This window comes from Myodes glareolus, chromosome 24 (genome assembly GCF_982192425.1).
Source record: "Myodes glareolus chromosome 24, mMyoGla1.1, whole genome shotgun sequence".
Lineage (NCBI taxonomy): Eukaryota > Metazoa > Chordata > Mammalia > Rodentia > Cricetidae > Myodes > Myodes glareolus.
Window position 1 is genome coordinate 1,494,068 of NC_142049.1, and position 17,355 is coordinate 1,511,422.

Below are 17,355 nucleotides of genomic sequence, written 5' to 3' on the forward strand. Positions count from 1 at the left end.
TTTCCCTCTTGGTTTTTCAAGACAGGGTTTCTCTGTGGCTTTGGAACCTGTCCTGGAACCAGCTCTTGTAGACCAGGCTGGCCTCGAACTCACAGAGATCCGCCTGCCTCTGCCTCTCGAGTGCTGGGATTAAAGGCGTGCACCACCACCGCTCGGCCGTTATATGTAGAAATGGTGATGCAGGGAAGTCATAGTTTTATGGCTCTTATGCTGTAAAGCAGCTATAGGAAGAATTAGGCGGCAGAGTGAGGGTTCAGTTACTTCCGAGTCTGTGGTCCGCATTCACCTGTGTAGGAAGGTTCCTGGGGGAGGCTGCTTGTGTTGGGGTGTCTGGAGGACACTGCAGGACAGGTTTGTAGTGTATTATAGACCGACATTTTCTTCTTCTGTAGGCACTGGCTCCAGCATCCTCTCAGCCCTCCAAGACATCTTTTCAGTCTCCTGGCTCAACAGGTCCAAGGTGGAAAAGCAGCTCCAGGTCATCTCAGTCCTACAGTGGGTCCTGTCCTTCCTGGTGCTAGGTAAGCACAGGTAGGGCAGGGGTGAGTGGAGGTGGGGGTGACACAGTACCATTGAGATCATCTTCTCCCCTCTTTCCACTTACTTCCATCTTTGGGGTCCTGGTCAAGTATTCTACCAGTAGGCATGCCAGAAACTTTAATGAATTCACGGGAAAGGTAGTATGGCTTCATTTTTCAGATTAACTTGCCCAAAGTTACTTGAATCTGGATCTGTAGGATGCCCAAAGCCTGCACACTTCTCACTGCCTCCTTATCTACTGGCAAAGAGCAGGCAGGTGTGCTGCTTTGCCATAGTCAGGTTTGAGACCAACGCCAGACATTACATTCTGACTTTACATAGACTTCTCGCGCTCTGATTCACAGCATCTGTGAAGATGCTGCTGTTTGCCTCCCATGGGGATTGAAGATAAGGGTTAAGCTACCACACCGAGCCTGGTGGCCGTCCCGATCACAGGAATGCTGTTGACCAAGAGGGTCCCAAGATCCCAACGCCAGTCCTGATCCCCTTTGCTGAATCTTCTCCCCAGTTACCCCACTGCCTTTCAGCACAGCCTGTTGTTGAGGTTTCTGATCCACCTGGTCCTACAGTCGTTCAGTCCCAAAGACATACACAGAGGTCTATATTAATCATAAACTGATTGGCCTATTGGCTCAGGCTTTTTATTTACTTATAACACATTAGCCCATAATTCCTGTCTGTGTGAGCCATGTGGCTTGGTATCTTTTTTGTCGAGGCAGTCACAGCCTGTGGTGGCTTTGGGGTGCTGTTTCTGCAGGCCTGGCTAGGTGCTTCACCTTCCAGCTAGAATCTGGGGAGAGGGCAGACACTGCTCTCCTGGGACTTTCTCTTCCTCTTCAGGCCTTATAACCTCAGCACAGGTTAGTCTCTGAGCACATGAACACAGACAGACCTGCTGCAGAATCCATGTGTCCGTCCAGCACTTGTGGTCAGGTCCCCAGCCACTCACTCTTCACGCTGCCCAGGATGGTGGGAGCTCGGCAGACATCCACATGATAGTGTGAGCAGCTGTCTTTGAGGCAGGCATGGAGCCTCTGAGGCCGTGTTGAGAACAAAAGGAGCAAATGCCATGCATAGTATGCGAGGCCCTTGGAGTGTCTTTTCTTAAATCCAAGGAAGAGGAAATGGAAATTCAGAGGTTCAGTGGCTGACTGTGGCACTCATTAAACAGCAAGTCAGAGTTTGAGTCGAAGCCCAGTGCATTCCCTTACCGTGAGGGTCCCGAATTAATAGGCAGAGTCTAGGGTGGGCTTTTGGGGGAATTTATTGAACTCTTAAAATTAAATGCAAGGCCATGCATACATTTTCATCGTTATAAGGCTGTAGCTATCCTCAGATTCTTACAGGGTCATACAGCCTCAGAATGATGATGAAATAATGGTTTGGGGGCAGAGAGTTAAATTAGCTCCCTTAGATCTCCAACCCTGAGTGTGGTTTGCATTTGGTCTCTTATTAGAATACTAAGGTAGAGAAGCAGTGTTACCTTATCTTTGTTCAGTCGAGAAGCAAGGATCTAGTGGGTTCAGAGCCTTGTCTCTGGTTATGGGAGGAGAAAATAAGCGAGACCAGGATAAGAATGTGGTGACTCCCAGCCTCTCGGTCCTCTGTCTGGCCTGCTCTGCCAGTTCCTATTGTCCCTCTCTGCACCAGATATCAATGCTTACCTTGCCTTAGTGGGTCGGAGCTTGGCTGTGGGGCACTGAGTATTGTGCAATCCTAGGCCATATAACATGTGACAGGGCTGGCCCCAAGCTGTAGGTTAATGATCTGTGAGGCCCAGCCACAGCCCAGAAACTGGCCCAGCGTGTCTTTCCAACATGTTGGTGTAGGTGGGAGCTAGACCTGGGCAGAGGATCATCCCTGCCTAAGCTGCTGGTAATTACTACCTGAGCAGTCCCAGCCACTCCCTCTCAGTGTGTCCCAAACCTGCTGGCACAGGCTTACTCTGTATTGCACAGATTGTTATGGATACTATTCACATTAAACAGTTTTTTGTTTTGTTTTTCTAATGTGCCTTGTAGCCCTCTAGAATTCTGGTGAAAGCTGTGGGCCTTCTTGGTGCTTTTAATTGTATAATATATACGGAGTGCACTGGGTTTTTTAAGTATCTATCTAACAATGCTGGAATATAAATATGTAACCTTTGAAACCTAGTTGGACACTTAGTAATGTATGCTTTTTTTATTATGTTGTTTAGTTAGGAAGTATCAGCTACTGTAACAAATATTAATCTTAAGTAATGAAGTGTCATCAAGATTGCGAGGCTGCTGTAATGCAGTATGAAAACACCTTTGCCGTCTCTTGCTATCATGTCAGCAGGCTTTGCTAATACTCCCGTGGTTTGTCCCTCAATGAAGGAAATGCTGAATCTCCATATGGATCTAGTAGAAAATTTGAATGTCACTTTGCTCCCCCATACAAGTCCATAGACCCTTAACAGTGTTCCAGACCTTGTGTTAAATTCCAACATCACGTCATTTTATCTTCCCAATGCGCTCTGTAAGAAAGTAAAGGCTTGGGTATGGGTAATGGCCAGGACCTGGCAGGGCCAGTCCCCGAGTCTGCTTCGTCCTGTCCTGCTCTCCACAGCCCTGCTGCTGTGGCTCCTACTGAAGAGCTCCTGCACCTTCCCTGTACCACCAGCCTGGGAGCCAGAGCTCTGCATTTGTGAGCTGCTTGTGGCTACCAGGAACAGGAAGGGATGTATGCAGGTACTCTTGAGCGTTCTCTGCATGGAACAAGCAGGCTGTTTCAATCCCTGTGCTTGCATGTCCTGGATCCAGTGGCATTGATGGGTGTCAATCTCATTACCTGAGAATGGGGGGAGCGGGGGGGGGGGGCAGGGAGCTGTTGTAGGTTTCCCAGAAGGAAGGCATTTTATGGTGCGGTTGTCCTGCCCAACCCTCCACCAGGTTTTTTGATACAGGGGCTCACTGTGTAGCCCTGGTTGGCCTGTGCCTGTATGTATGTAGACCAGGCTGGCCTCACCTCACAGAGATCCACCTGCCTTTGCCTCCAGAGTTCTGGGAATAAAGTTGTGTGCTCTGTGGTACCACACCCAGCAGGCAGCTTTTTTTTTTCTTCCGTTTTTTACTTACTAAAAACACACACACAAACAAAACAAAACAAAAAACAAAAACAAAAAAGACCCTTTCTTTATTGGTGGCTGGGTCTGGAGTGTAATCTCACCTTGTTCTAGCTCCAAAGGTTCTCAGGGACTCAGGGACTGAGCTCTGTTGGACAGGAGAGAGGGTGGTGAGAGAAAATGCACATTTGAGAGGACAGGGGCAGCCCCCAGCTGTGTAGGGCCAGGACTTTGGGCTTCTGTCACTCACTGCTCTGTCTTAGCTATGCAGACAGGGCAGGTATGTATGGATACCTCCTCCCCATGGTGACCAGCCTCCCAGCAGTGGGGTTTGGGCTCCCTGATGGCAGCGAGGTCTTTAGAATATTCACACGTCACCCCTCCTGAACGCCGTGGGCCTTGCCTGGCCTACCTGGAATGCAGTGAGCCTTTGCTTGGACACCTGTGGAGGCTAGGGCTGGACCGGACTCTCTTCTAGGACCCAGGAAGGGCCTGGGGCAAACTGTTGGAACAGTGCACTGTATACATCCTAAATATAATCAGGACTGTTTTTCCAGCTGCCTTAGGGACCCACACTGTCTTCAACAGGGTGTGTGGGGTGCAGATGCTCCCCAAAACTCAACTCCTGTATGTGCACCTGCTAAGTTATCTTGCTGTTGTCTGGTAACTCGGTTCTAGCTGTCCCAGGGGAAGGCCAGCTCAGGAGTGGGGCTGGGCTGAGGATGACGAGGGCCACAGTGTCCTTGCTCTCAAGCCCATGGAGATCTGTATCTGGCCTTACTCTTTTTTCCATGGTCACCTTCTGAAGCTCAGCACTGTGTTTGGAAAGTTCTGTAAAGCCCGAGTCCCTGCCTCCTCCCTAGTTGGGTCGAATGCCAGGGTGAAGAGATGGGTCCTCCAGTGTGGAGAATTCGGTTTGTGTGGTCGGGTGATTTGATACTAAGAAACCTCTGGAGGGAGGGGACAAGGATCTGAGGGGGCTGGAAGGCTGGATTTGAAAATTGGAAAGAGACGCCCTGGTGAGCGGATCTAGGGGAGGAGCATGACATGCTGGCTCTCCTTTCCCCGGGGGCCAGGCCATTCAGCCTTGTGGTGAGCCAGCTGGCCCCGAGGACAGTTACCACAAATAGGTGTCCCAGGAGAGTCTTTCTAAGTGTTTGAGGAAGGGGGGCCTAGTGGGCCCTGTCTCTGGTCCGGGGCTGCCTAGGGACAGCCCTCCCATGACAGATACCCCCTTTTACCCCACCCTAACCCCACGTTGACAATCTGAGATTTCTTACCCCTGGTGAACTTCTAAGGCTGATTGTGGACCATGGGCTTCCAAGGCTGGGTTTGAACCTGGCCCCTCCTCTGTCCTGCTGGGTTAGCTCGGGCAAGTCATTCCTGACAAGTTTTCATCTAAAACGGAAAAGTCACCCTGCTTTAATGACTCAAAGGGATCATGCAAGAGGAGAGACATCAAGAACTGCTTCACGAGAAGCTGAAGTGTCCCTGTGTTACCCGGCTCAAGCCCGGGTATCCCTAGCACTAGGACCCACCTGTGCCCGTTGACCCTGCTTCTCCTCCTTGAGCCATAGGTTAGTGCTGTGGAAAGTGTCCCCTCACCTGTTGTCCCACCTCCCCCAGGAGTGGCCTGCAGTCTGATTCTCATGTACACCTTCTGCACCGACTGCTGGCTGTTAGCTGTGCTCTACTTCACCTGGCTGGCCTTTGACTGGAACACGCCCAAAAAAGGTAAGTATCTGGGTCTGCTGCTTGTGTTCGTCCCCCCAGGGGGAATGTCTGTGGGAAGGGGCACACTGGGCAGGTGCAGAAATGCCGCGTGGGCTGGCAGACACCTCCCTGGGGGATTCACACTGGCTGTGTCCCTCCCGCCTGCTCCTTCCCAACACTGTGCTTTGTTTCCTGGAAGGTGGCAGGAGATCGCAGTGGGTGCGAAACTGGGCCGTGTGGCGCTATTTCCGAGACTACTTTCCCATCCAGGTAAAGACGTGGTGCGCTGTCTTGGGAGGATGGGAATAGATGGAGATATGAACTGACCACGTTGAGTTGAGCTGTCTGGAATCTCCCACCTTGAGCAGCTCTCTGCCCATGCTCTACTGACTCCATGACAGATGGAGGCAACTCTTGATCTGTAGACTAGGTAAAGTAAAAGCAGGGGTTTTGAAATCAGTCGCTATAGAAGGACATGGCAGCCAGGGCAGCAGGAGAAGCATGATAGTCGCCGGCTTCTCATTTGATTCTTCGGGGGACGCAAGACTTGTTGATCAAGACTGGTTTGGATCTAAAAGATGATTCTACACCAAGGGCCTGTAGGATGTAAATGTAATTTAAAACATTGTCATCGCTGTGTGTTTTATGGTATTGCTTCTCACGCTGGGGTGGAGATTGGGGCTGTAACTTACAGCAAGGTGGCCTGAGAAGGGGCGTGCTTAGAGCGTGGGACGCCTGGAACGTGAAGGATGTAGGATGTGTGGCACTGACGGGGTGAGGAGAGCTGAGGGTGAGCCTGAGACTGGGGGGACTACGAGGGGAACAGAAGCAAGCGTCCGCCACCTTCACCCTGGAAGCAGCCATTTACTTGATCCTCTTTATGGAAGAGGGAGCTGGAGGGTAGAGAGTGGCACAAGCTTGGTGGAGCCAGTCAGCAGCTAAGCAGAGCTTCCAGTTGCTGTCCTGCCACAGGGCCCAGGTTCCTCCCACCACGGCGGACTTACCTCTCCATTCAACCGAGCAGAGTCTACTGGAGTACAGGGGCTCATGCTGGGAGAGTGGAGGCCAGTATGATCCAGGGTGGGACTGTCTTCCCAGATGCAGAAGTCCCCTCTTTGCTTCCTCTTTGTGTGCCCTTGACTGTTGGTGGGCACTCACTTGGCTTTTATGGGCATTTGTCTTCTCTGGGACGGACCTGTGTCCCCAGCAGGAGCAATGTTGGTGTCTTCTTGGCTCCAGCTGGCCCTGTCTGGTCTGCAGACTGGATGGGAAGGCAGAATGATCTAGTCCTGATACACTAGAGGACCGTGAGTGGGCCTGAAGGGTTCCCCACAGGGAAAAGACCTGTCTGGCCGGCACTCTTGGCATCCAGCCCTAGCACGCATGCCCACCCTTGCCGCCGAGGCCACCCGGTAGACAGCAGAGCGCTGAAAACGGAGGCAGTGTGTCCGTGTGAAAGTGTCCTGCGTGACGCAGACTGGTGTGCTTGATGTTGTTGTGAGTCAGTCCCTGAGACACCAGGTGAGCTGCCCGGGTGGTCAGGTAGCCCCGCATTCCTCCCCTGCCCTGTGTTGTGGGAGTGGCTGTGCACAAACTCTGCCTACTGCCGGCATTCCTATGACTGTTCTGTCTCCTAGAGTTAGGCTTCCCTCCATAGAGGGCCAAAGCCTTGCTCGAGATGTCCAGCAAGGCCATGGCAGCGGTGCCAGGCCCTCTGACATGCATCCCAGGGTCCTCCCCGATTGCTAACTGCCCGTTCCTCGGGGAGGGACTTGGCCCCAGATCTTTCTCCCAACTAGAAAGAGTCCCTCTTCCCAAACCTGCTTGACTGTTGGAACTAGGATTTAAGAGCTTGCTCTGCCATTCTGTTTACAGACCTGCCATTTGGGGGCCTGTCTAGTGCTGGGCTCTTCGCTAGGGTGTGGGTGATGGAGAGTTAGCCCTGGGCTTACCATCAGTCTAATGAATCATACTATATTCCTTCTCACTCTCTGAATAGCTTTCTCAGCTTTATTGAGCACCATTTGTCTCAGCTGCAAATGAGAGACGCTATTGGGTCTGCCTGGCTCTGTCTCCTCTGCCCCAGGGGCTGTGTCTTCTGCCACTGTGCCGTCAGGAAGCCTCCTGCAGGCTGGTAGCTCCCCTCTCCCAGCAAGTGATGGTTGATGAGATCTAAGCATTCAGCTGTTCTACTCCTACCGATCTTTACCCTTTCAGAAGACCCAAATGATGGACTGGAGAGATGGTTCAGGGGTTAAGGTGACTGGCTGCTCTTCCAGAGAACCCGGGTTCAAATCCCAGCACCTACATGGCAGCTCATAACCATCTGTAACTCCAGTTCCAGGGGATCCATTGCTTCTTCTGGCCTTTGAGAGCACTGCACATACATGGTGCACAGACATACATGTGGGTAAAACACTCATACATGTAAAATGAAAATAAACCTAGTGGGGTGTGGTGGCACATTCCTTTAATCTTAGGCAAAGGCAGCTGGATTTCTATAGTTTTAAGGCCAACCTGGTCTATATAGCAAAGTTCCAGGCTACATACATAGTTCCAGAGCTACATAGTGAGACTCTGCCATAAATAAATGAATAAATATTTAAATTAAAAAAAAGACCCAGCCGAGCCCTGTGTTCTCACTGTCCCTGTTCTGTTGAGGCACAGGGCAGACATCTGTGAGATGCCCAGTGAGGTACCTGGGCCTCACCCTGAGTGGCAGGCTCTATCCCTTGCCCTTGATGTCAGGTCTAATAATCTGTGCCTGAGAGCTGTGTGACCTGCCTGCTCCACCCCTTTTTCCTGAGGTCCTACTGTGAGTCATGTCATCGAGACCTCTAGCTAGACCCGTGTACCCTGTCTCCATTTCTCTAACTGGAGCTCCCTTCTCCAGAGTCATCTAGCTGACCCAGAGGGCATCCCTTTTTGGAGTACTAGGGCTGGCCCCTTCAGCAGCTACTGGAACTATAGCCTTCTATAAAAGAAGTGGCCCACATCCTGGACTTCCTCTCCCTGGAGGGTAGGCAAGACCTTTGGAGATTAGGAAAGACTCTCTGGGCTTCAAATCAGCCCTCTGTCCAACTCTCTCATTTCACAGACTGAGGCCCAGAGAAGAGGGACTGTCCCAAGTTCACAAGACACCCTGCTGCCATGCCCTGCCTAGGCAAGCTACTGCTGTTCTCTGGAACTGGGTGTGTTTCTCTGCATGGGGCTGGGAGTAGAATAAACCTGGCCTGGGAGCAGGATGTGGGGAGTGACCTGCCAGGAATCTGCCCAGGCTGACACTCACCAGCCTGGCCTGAACACCGCTGGGCTGGGACTTTGTCAACAGAACAGTCGGCAGCAGTGACCTTTGCCCTCAATGCAGAGTGGACATTCTGTCCAGTTGGGAAGAGTAGTGTCGTGAAGACAGATCAAAGCCATAACAAACGTCTCTATTGGTACTGCCTGGGGCCATTAACCTGTACAGTGTCCCAAGGACATTGTTAACCACGTGTCCCATCAGATAAGAGCCTTGGGGAGGGAGGGAATTATTAAAGAGCCAGCTAGGTTCCTAAGAGGTGACTTATCACTCTCACGGTGTCCAGGGAGAAGTGAAACCGGAGTGACCTTGTGCAGCTGTGGAGCTGGCTCACTGTGATGTCCCTAGGAAACAACCTAGATAGTCAGGGGGTTCCCATCCAGTCCGTGCTCTGGCGCCCAGCTCCAGCCGCAGGCTCCAGAGAGTTTCTAACCCAGTACCAGTTGCCCAGCTCCTCCCTCGGTGCCTTACTGTGGGCATTGGCCACGCTGCTTGATTCACTGAGAGCTAGCTGGGCGGGCAGAGCACAGTTGCAGCCTTTCCCGGTTCCTGTGCCCTGCTCCTCGGCCCTGGCTGAGCCCGCTGCCGGTCCCTGGTTATTTGGTGGTCAGCTGAGAGTTGTTTTCCAGACAGCGTTAACCTGCTTGCCAAAGGCAAAGTGAGGAAAGAGTACAAGTGTCGTATACACCAGGGGTGTGACACCAAGGGAGGCCTGTTCACATTTACACACATACAGCCACACCAGATGCCCGTTCCTTCCTCTCCCACCTCCATCTTACCCTGCCATCAGCAACAATCCTCTTCTCTCACACTGAGCAGAAGGACCCTTGACTCACCTAGGAGGTTCCTATATTGGAGTAAAAGAAAATGTGGTCTTTTTATATTCATCCAGTAGTTAGAGACTCTGTGCCAGTGCCGGTGCAGAGATGGGTGCCAGCACACACCTTAGGTGGGGAGGATATGAATGCCGCTCTCTGAGGCAGGGTAGCTCCAAACCAGTATCTTCAGGCTACTCAACTTAGGAACTGTATTTCTGGAGTTTATTTCGCAAAAATAATTGTTGGAAACATGGTTAGAAGAGGCTTTTTATTAAAGCATCATTTTAAGAGGGAAATGTCTGTCAGTCAGGATCTGAGTGAGCGCTGTCATGTGGATTGTCTGTGGCACAGGGATGTGGAGCTTTGAGGACCCTGATAAGCTAGACAGGGCACATCCCTAGAGACAGCACTGATGCTGCAGCCCGTTCTTGTGGGATTTTTTTGATATTATTATGATTATTGGCAGAATCTCATTGTGTAGCTTTGGCTTGCCTGGAACTCACTACGTAGACTAAGCCTGAATTTTATTTCTTTGTTTGTTTGTTTGTTTGTTTTTAAAGAAAGGCCTGTTCCTAAATAGGAAAAGGACCAAGTGGTTTATTTCTATAGAATGAAAAATGAATGCAGACTTTTTTATTTTTTTAAACTTTCCTATACTTAAGAATTCTGGCAGTGGTGACACATGCCTTTAATCCCAGCACTTGGGAGGCAGAAGCAGAGGCAGACAGAATTCTGTGAGTTTGAGGCCAGCCTGGTCCTCAGTGTGAGTTCCAGGACAGAAACCCCCCTTCTCCCTCCCTCTCAGCACCTCCATCCCCTTTGTGCTCCCGGGATGCTGGGATGCTGGTATGCTGTCACAGTATCTCAGGCTTGGTGTCCCCCTTGTTTGGGGTTTTGCAGGTACTTAGTTGCCTCAGGGCAGGTGGTGGACCCCTAGGAGCCAGTTATCAACAGGACAGCTTTGTTGATCATAGGGAGTTTAGATCACTCAGCTGCCACAGCCACACAGCCAGTCACCTCCCAATCCTCCCCCAGGATGACCCAGTGGTAGGACTGAGGTTTGCCCTGCCCTGCCCTGCCTACCTGTTTCAGAACCTGAGCTGAGCCTAGCTGCTTGGCAGAAATTTTGTATTGGTTCGGCTATACCATCCTTTTGTCCACACTAGGCTGTAAAGAGGTGGCAGGTGGGTTGTGTGGGCTTGTCCTCTGAGCTGCTGAAGATTCTGCAGTATGCAGTGACCATGAAAGTCTTAGTGGGAGACCTGAAGCCATGGCTCTCCTTGCCAAACTCAGAATCTAAACTAGCCAGTGAAGGCTGAAGGCCCCTCCTTAGGTCTGAGTGGTCCAGCTTGGGTGTGGGTTTTAGGGAAGTCACCGTGGTAAAAAGCCTAGAAGAAGCAGGAAGGCAGAAGTCTGGATGTGCATGACTTAGTAGGTTTGGACTGTGTTTGGCTGGGAAAGAAGACAAGCACCCAGCCAGGGACTCCTAGCCCGGCAGCTGCCACCACTGGCGCTGTGCTTCTAATAATGAGGGTCTGAGGACAGGCTTGGAAAGTCGCTGCAGCCTTTTGGGCTCCTAGCACATCAGGGTGTGAAACTTCAGGTTCCTTCCCCCCGTTGGGTGTCCTCCTCTCCCAGCTGGTTCTAACACACATTTCCTTATAGCTGGTGAAGACGCACAACCTGCTGACCACCAGGAACTACATCTTTGGGTACCATCCCCACGGCATCATGGGCCTGGGCGCCTTCTGCAACTTCAGCACGGAGGCTACCGAAGTTAGCAAGAAGTTCCCCGGCATAAGGCCCTACTTGGCCACGTTGGCTGGCAACTTCCGGATGCCTGTGCTTCGGGAGTACTTGATGTCTGGAGGTGAGAGTCCACTTCAGATGCTCCTGCTGGGCTCCGCTGTCGAGACCTGCGCCTCCCCGTTGGGTAAAGCGATGCAGGGAACTGGAGTGCCCTTCCCATGAGGTGCTGGTCCTGTGCATGCAGGTAAAGACAGCCTGCAGCGGATAAGCTAGGTCGGGATCCGTCGTGGATGACACCTCAGGGGTCTCCTCCCACCTTCTCTAGATATACCAGCCACTGTGCTGCCTACTGCCTGGGCCCACCTACCCACGATCCCTGCCAGCTTGGCTTTCATACCATTGCCCACATTTTATCGATAAGTAATCTGAATTTAGGAAAAATGAATTGCCTAGGGAGGAAGGATCATCCATCTTCCAAGAGAGTAACGGGTCTGGAATCCATCTATAGTGGTTTTTATTTTATTCTTGGTGGTAATATAATGGTAGGGAATGAATGCATCTGTGAGCAGTCCTGATTGTATATTCCCCTCACCCAGGCATCTGCCCTGTCAACCGAGACACCATAGACTACTTGCTTTCGAAGAACGGGAGTGGCAATGCTATCATCATCGTGGTGGGAGGTGCAGCCGAGTCCCTGAGCTCCATGCCTGGCAAGAACGCAGTCACCCTGAGGAACCGCAAAGGCTTTGTTAAACTGGCCCTGCGTCATGGGTAAGTGCCTACACCTGCATCTCCATTATTTTCCTCTGCCCAGAATAAAAGGTCTTTGGAGGGCAATGAAAGAGGTTGGAGCCCACGCTGCATGGCTTGACTTGTCCAAGTGTGGGCAGTGCGAAGATGTGTGTGGCCTGTCCCTGGGCACTTGCAAGTCACTTTTGAGGCCAGGTCTATATTTAGAACATATGAGGAGACTTACCACTTATGGGGTCAGAGATGTGGGGCTCAGTGGTAGAGCAAATACTTGGTTTGTGTGAACCCTGGGTTCAGTCCTCAGCATGTGTATGTGTGCGCGTGGGGACACACACACACACACACACACATGCGCATGCTCACACACACACACACATACTCACACATGGCCAAAGGGAGCAAGAGACCAGGAAGGAAATGGCATCACTTGAAGCATCAGGGGAAACTTTCCTATTGGAGAGTGCTGGCAGCTTGGAATCCTGATATTTCTAGCAAACCAGGAGACATAGCTGCTTGAGAAGCAAATCTACCTTCTAGGCTCCTTTAGACTTCCTAGTGGGTGAGGAGACGAGAGTGCCCTCTTCCTACTGGACGAGATGCTCTGGGGACAGAACTGGAGTCTAAAACTAAGCTGCTTGCTGTTCTCCCGCATCTCAGCTCTGGAAGACCTTAGAGTAGGGTCCTAGAATGATGGACTTTTGTGAGACCAATGAATGGCGGCAAGTCATTGAGGGCAGAGAGAGAGTTCTATCCACAGCCATGTCCCATGAATCTTGGAGCATGGCTGTGGACAGAGCTCTCTCTGTGTCCCTGGATCTCCCCCTGGGTTTCAGGAGAGGCTTTTCTATAGCCTGCTGTCCAATCAGGCCAGACCAAAGATAGGAGGGGCAGGGATGGATAGTGTGCTCGGCTGTAAGATGAGCTGAATCAGGCTGAGGGGGAGTTGGGGTCCGCTGGACAGACAAACAGCAGAGCCAGGCCCAGAGATTGGGGTCTGGCTAATCTGGACCTCTCTCTTCCAGAGCCGATCTGGTTCCCACCTATTCCTTTGGAGAGAATGAGGTGTACAAGCAGGTGATCTTTGAGGAAGGCTCCTGGGGCCGCTGGGTCCAGAAGAAGTTCCAGAAGTATATTGGTTTCGCCCCGTGCATCTTCCATGGCCGAGGACTCTTCTCCTCTGACACCTGGGGGCTGGTGCCCTACTCCAAGCCCATCACCACTGTTGGTAAGTCCCTAAGACCGAGCCTCCATGGTCACCTGGCTCAGATGAGACCCTTGTCCTAAGGACCTGGAGTTGGGTACTGGTGGGAGTGATGAGGGAGGTGGAGGTTGAGCTATTATGATGAGCCATGCAGTGGTGAATACAAACCTGTTAGGAGAATGTTGCTGCAGTGACCGCGTGGCTGTAACAAGGGTGTGTAGGGATTATGTGCTCCTCTGCTCTTCAGAGACGGTCTAAGTGGGAGACAGCTCTTAGACTGCTGGCTGATGGGAATTCTCAGCAGAACAGGGGAGGAAGAGCCAAGTATAGTCATGCAAACCTATAATCCCAGTGTGGTGGGCAGAGACAGGAGGATTGCTGCAAGTTTGAGGCCAGTTAGTCTATACAGCCAGTTCCAGGCCAGCTAGGGTTATATAGCGAGACCCTGTCTCAAAATAAAATAAAAACCGGCCCAACAGAATTTATATAAACAACATACTGGGGGTTTTGTTTGTTTGTTTAGCAGAAAGAAAATATAACTAGAGTACAGACCCGTTGGAACTAAAAGAAAAAACTGTAGTGTTGTATGTTTGTATTTGGGACAAGTTAAACTATGCAGAAAACCACTTACTAGGTGTGAGCCTGTATACGTTTATGTGAGCATGATTTAAGGGCACAAGCCAGCGACTGAAATGTCCAGACGTTGGTATCTGAGTGCTCCTACAGGGAGCACTGCTCACAGGGGTGGCCGAAGGGATTGGGCTTGAGCTAATGCCTGTCGGCTGTAGGATGGAAAGCTGCCGCAGGACGGTGGAGAGGGGAGCTCTGGGCACTATTGATATGATTTCAGGACTGACCTCTTGTTGTTGGTTACCAGTAAGGGGACTTAGCTCTTTGTCTCAGCCGTCATTAGTTGCTGGTGTTTATTTGACTAGGAGTGCCGCCCCCTTCCGTGTTCTGTCATTGTTCAAGTCTTGTTCAGGCAGCCATATTGTTGAAGTATCATGGTTGTAGCTTCCCTGTCGTTTTCAGGAGACAGAATCCCTCAGCAGACTTCCTGATCCCCTGGCTCGTACAGTCGTACAGCTGGTCTCTTTTGAGATGTTTCCTGAGTCGTAGGTGTGGGGGTTGCATTGTAGATGTGTCAGTCAGGGCTGAGTGCACCAGGATCAAATTTCGACCAGTTGTGGCTTTCTGCAGAGAGAAGCTCTCTGGTGAAGCTCTTTGCCTGCTTCAAGGAGGGTTTTTTTTTTGTTTTGTTTTGTTTTTTTTTTTTTTTTTTTTGATTAGGAATGAGAACTTCGTTTATGTATAAACTTAAATGATCCCTGGGGCTGCTAGGTAGAAGGGGAGTAAAGGGTTAGAATGGACCAAGTGGAGATTTTCAGTAGCCTGGACTGGAAGGGTGGCAGTGGAGTTGGGGCTGGTGGGACTGTGGTGTGGGCTGGCCTTGAACATGGAATAGAATGAGAAAATAAAGCAAAGCACAGATGTGAAGGGTGTTCTCACCTCTACACGCCTTTACCAGCCGCTCAAGCGTGTTCTGATCTTCCTAGAATCTTTAGAAAGGATCTGTGAGATATTCCCAATGGCAGATGGGGAAACTGAGGCTCCTAGGGGCAGAGGTTGTCCTGGATAAAGCAAAAGCAAAGCCCTGTGCTTGGTCTTACACCTCACATTGGAACTTGTAGCAGAGTGTGGAGCTGGGTCCCCCAACTCAGAGGCCACAGTCTTGGGTGGGGTCTTTGCCATGCTGCCAGGCCATACTATTCTCAACTGGACCAAGGGACAGTCCCTAGCACATGGTCAGCACAGAACACAGGTTCATATCACACTGGGCACCCAGGGCTGGGATACTCAGTGACATTGACTGACCAGAGCCTCTGCCCTTCTCTGCAGTGGGTGAGCCCATCACCGTCCCCAAGCTGGAGTACCCGACCCAGAAGGACATTGACATGTACCACGCCATGTACATGGAGGCTCTGGTGAAGCTCTTTGACAATCACAAGACCAAATTTGGCCTTCCGGAGACGGAGGTGCTGGAGGTGAACTGACCCAGCCCGTGGGGTCCAGCTCCTGGAAGGAGCGGCTGCGAATCCTTTTCTACCAAGTTCTCAAGTGCATTTTGCTCTGTAAATTTGGAAGCGTCATGGGTGTCTGTGGGTTATTTAAAAGAAATTATAATTTGTTAAACCATTGCCATGTTAGATCTTTTGTAAGAAGGGGCGAGTCAGTATTTTAAGTTCTCATGTCTAGTATGTCCTGCACAAGGTGGTGGCTGACATTTCTGGGCCTTGATGCTTCTTATCCACCCCCTTTAGGGTTCCCCAAACAACAGACACCTGGCCCTGCTGAACTGGGGAAGGACAGTCCTCATGACTTGGCCACTTAGATAATCCTCTCTGCCCCAGGGATTCTCAAGAGGCAGGGGCCATGTTTAGCAAATATCTCCATTCCCATCACCCCACATGTGACTGAAGGTCTGGTTCTTCTTGCCAAGGGGAGGATGCAGAGAACAGCGTTGGCCCCCTTTGGGGAACACCCGCTGGAGTCTCCTCTCTGCTCCTCACTCCACCCCTTTTCTCCAATCTGAGCCTATGCTGGCCTCCTGTACACTGTGCTAGGGACAAGGATGTCCCGCAGGTACTGTCTTGGGTTATCTCGCTGCTGTTGGCTGGTTTTACTCTGGAGGCTGGCACCATAGACTCAGCACAGCTCATTCGTGGCTCGGAGCATGTTCTCTCAGCCGCCTGAGCTCTCTTGAGCCACACCCCAAGTCTGGTGTGAGAAAGGGTCTCTCTTCTGTTCACAAAGGGGCCTGGCTTTCGGTGTAGCACACTGGGTCCAGGACAGGAGGCCCCGTACCCAAGCCTCACATGTGTGCCTTCCTGAGGCATTGGGCCAGGGAAGAGAGCCATCCCCCTCCTGTGTATTCTGTTTTCTCTCCATGAGATTGTTGTGCCATGTCACACTTTTGTATATTCCTAGACTAATAAATGGAAACAAGAACTACCTGTGAGTCATTCTTTACTACTGCACTTACACACTATCTGTCCTACTGCACGGGGCAGACTGCACTGCCCACTGCACTTACACACTATCTGTCCTACTGCATGGGACAGACTGCAGTTCCCACTGCACTTACATCCTATCTGTTATACTGCACAGGGCAGACTGCAGTTCCTACTTTCTGCGGGTTCCATTAGACTTGGGCCCTTACTGGCTGTGTAACAACTGGCTTCAAAACCTAATGGCTACAGCTCTGGAGAACGGCTCGATGGTCAAGGGCCTTGGCTGCTTAGGCCTTTGTTCAATTTCGAATTATCCTCATGGATGCTTACAACTGTCTGTAACTCCTGTCTTAGGAGAGTTGACAGCCTCTGTGGGCCTAAGGCACACAAGCTGTGTAACAGACACATGTAGGCAAAATACCCATACATATAATTTTTTAATATTTATTTATTTATTTATCATGTATACAATATTCTGTCTGTGTGCATGCCTGCAGGCCAGAAGAGGGCACCAGACCTCATTACAGATGGTTGTGAGCCACCATGTGGTTGCTGGGAATTGAACTCAGGACCTTTGGAAGAGCAGGCGATGCTCTTAACCTCTGAGCCATCTCTCCAGCCCCCTACATATAATTTTTTTTTTGAAAGAGAAAATGGTAGTGACTTCAAGCATTTGCCCCCACCATCCTAAAGCAGGCACTGATGCTTTACTGGGCCCTCTGATTGCCGTCCTTGCCAAGGCCACAGTCCAGGTCTTGGAGGTATTGGCCAGAGCTAAAAGCATCTCAGTCTGATGAAGAGATCCACTTTCCTTGTTCATGTGGGTGATGGCAAGACCCCCCCCCACTCCCCACTGACTTGACCGAAGGCCATTCACAGATCCTTGCCCTGTATACCTTTCCACAGATACACTCACTGTTCAAGCATAGCAGTGAGAGGAGCCAGTGTGCAGTGAACAATATAAGCCACAAGTCTGTGTCACAGAGAATGATGTTGTTCTAGTCTCACTTTCATTGGATGTGAGGAGGAGGGGAACGCCGAGAGGCAAGGGCCAGGTAGCCTCATTGCATGTTACCTCTGTACGTGGTCATGTTCTAGAACAGCAGAGCTGGAAGGGTCTTCACAAACTAGTCACGGTTCCCAGTGCTTACTCTCAGCTAAGCTACAAAGGTGGAAATCAGGCCTGA

General features: G+C 51.0%; 1 protein-coding gene across 3 annotated transcripts in view; it reads left to right on the plus strand.

Moving 5' to 3' along the window:
• The window catches only part of Dgat2 (diacylglycerol O-acyltransferase 2), a 30,183-nt gene extending 14,014 nt beyond the window's left edge, over nt 1-16,169 (plus strand). For 2 of the 3 annotated variants that reach the window (XM_048435067.3, XM_085682944.2), the window contains exons 2-8: nt 393-521; nt 5,252-5,359; nt 5,538-5,608; nt 11,123-11,327; nt 11,803-11,977; nt 12,979-13,181; nt 15,057-16,169. In XM_048435067.3, the coding sequence (XP_048291024.2) occupies nt 393-521; nt 5,252-5,359; nt 5,538-5,608; nt 11,123-11,327; nt 11,803-11,977; nt 12,979-13,181; nt 15,057-15,211 (1,046 nt within the window). In that variant the 3' untranslated portion in view covers nt 15,212-16,169. The remainder of the gene's footprint in view (nt 1-392; nt 522-5,251; nt 5,360-5,537; nt 5,609-11,122; nt 11,328-11,802; nt 11,978-12,978; nt 13,182-15,056) is intronic. The other variant, XM_085682945.2, reaches the window with a different exon arrangement.
• The last annotated feature ends 1,186 nt before the right edge of the window (nt 16,170-17,355 follow it).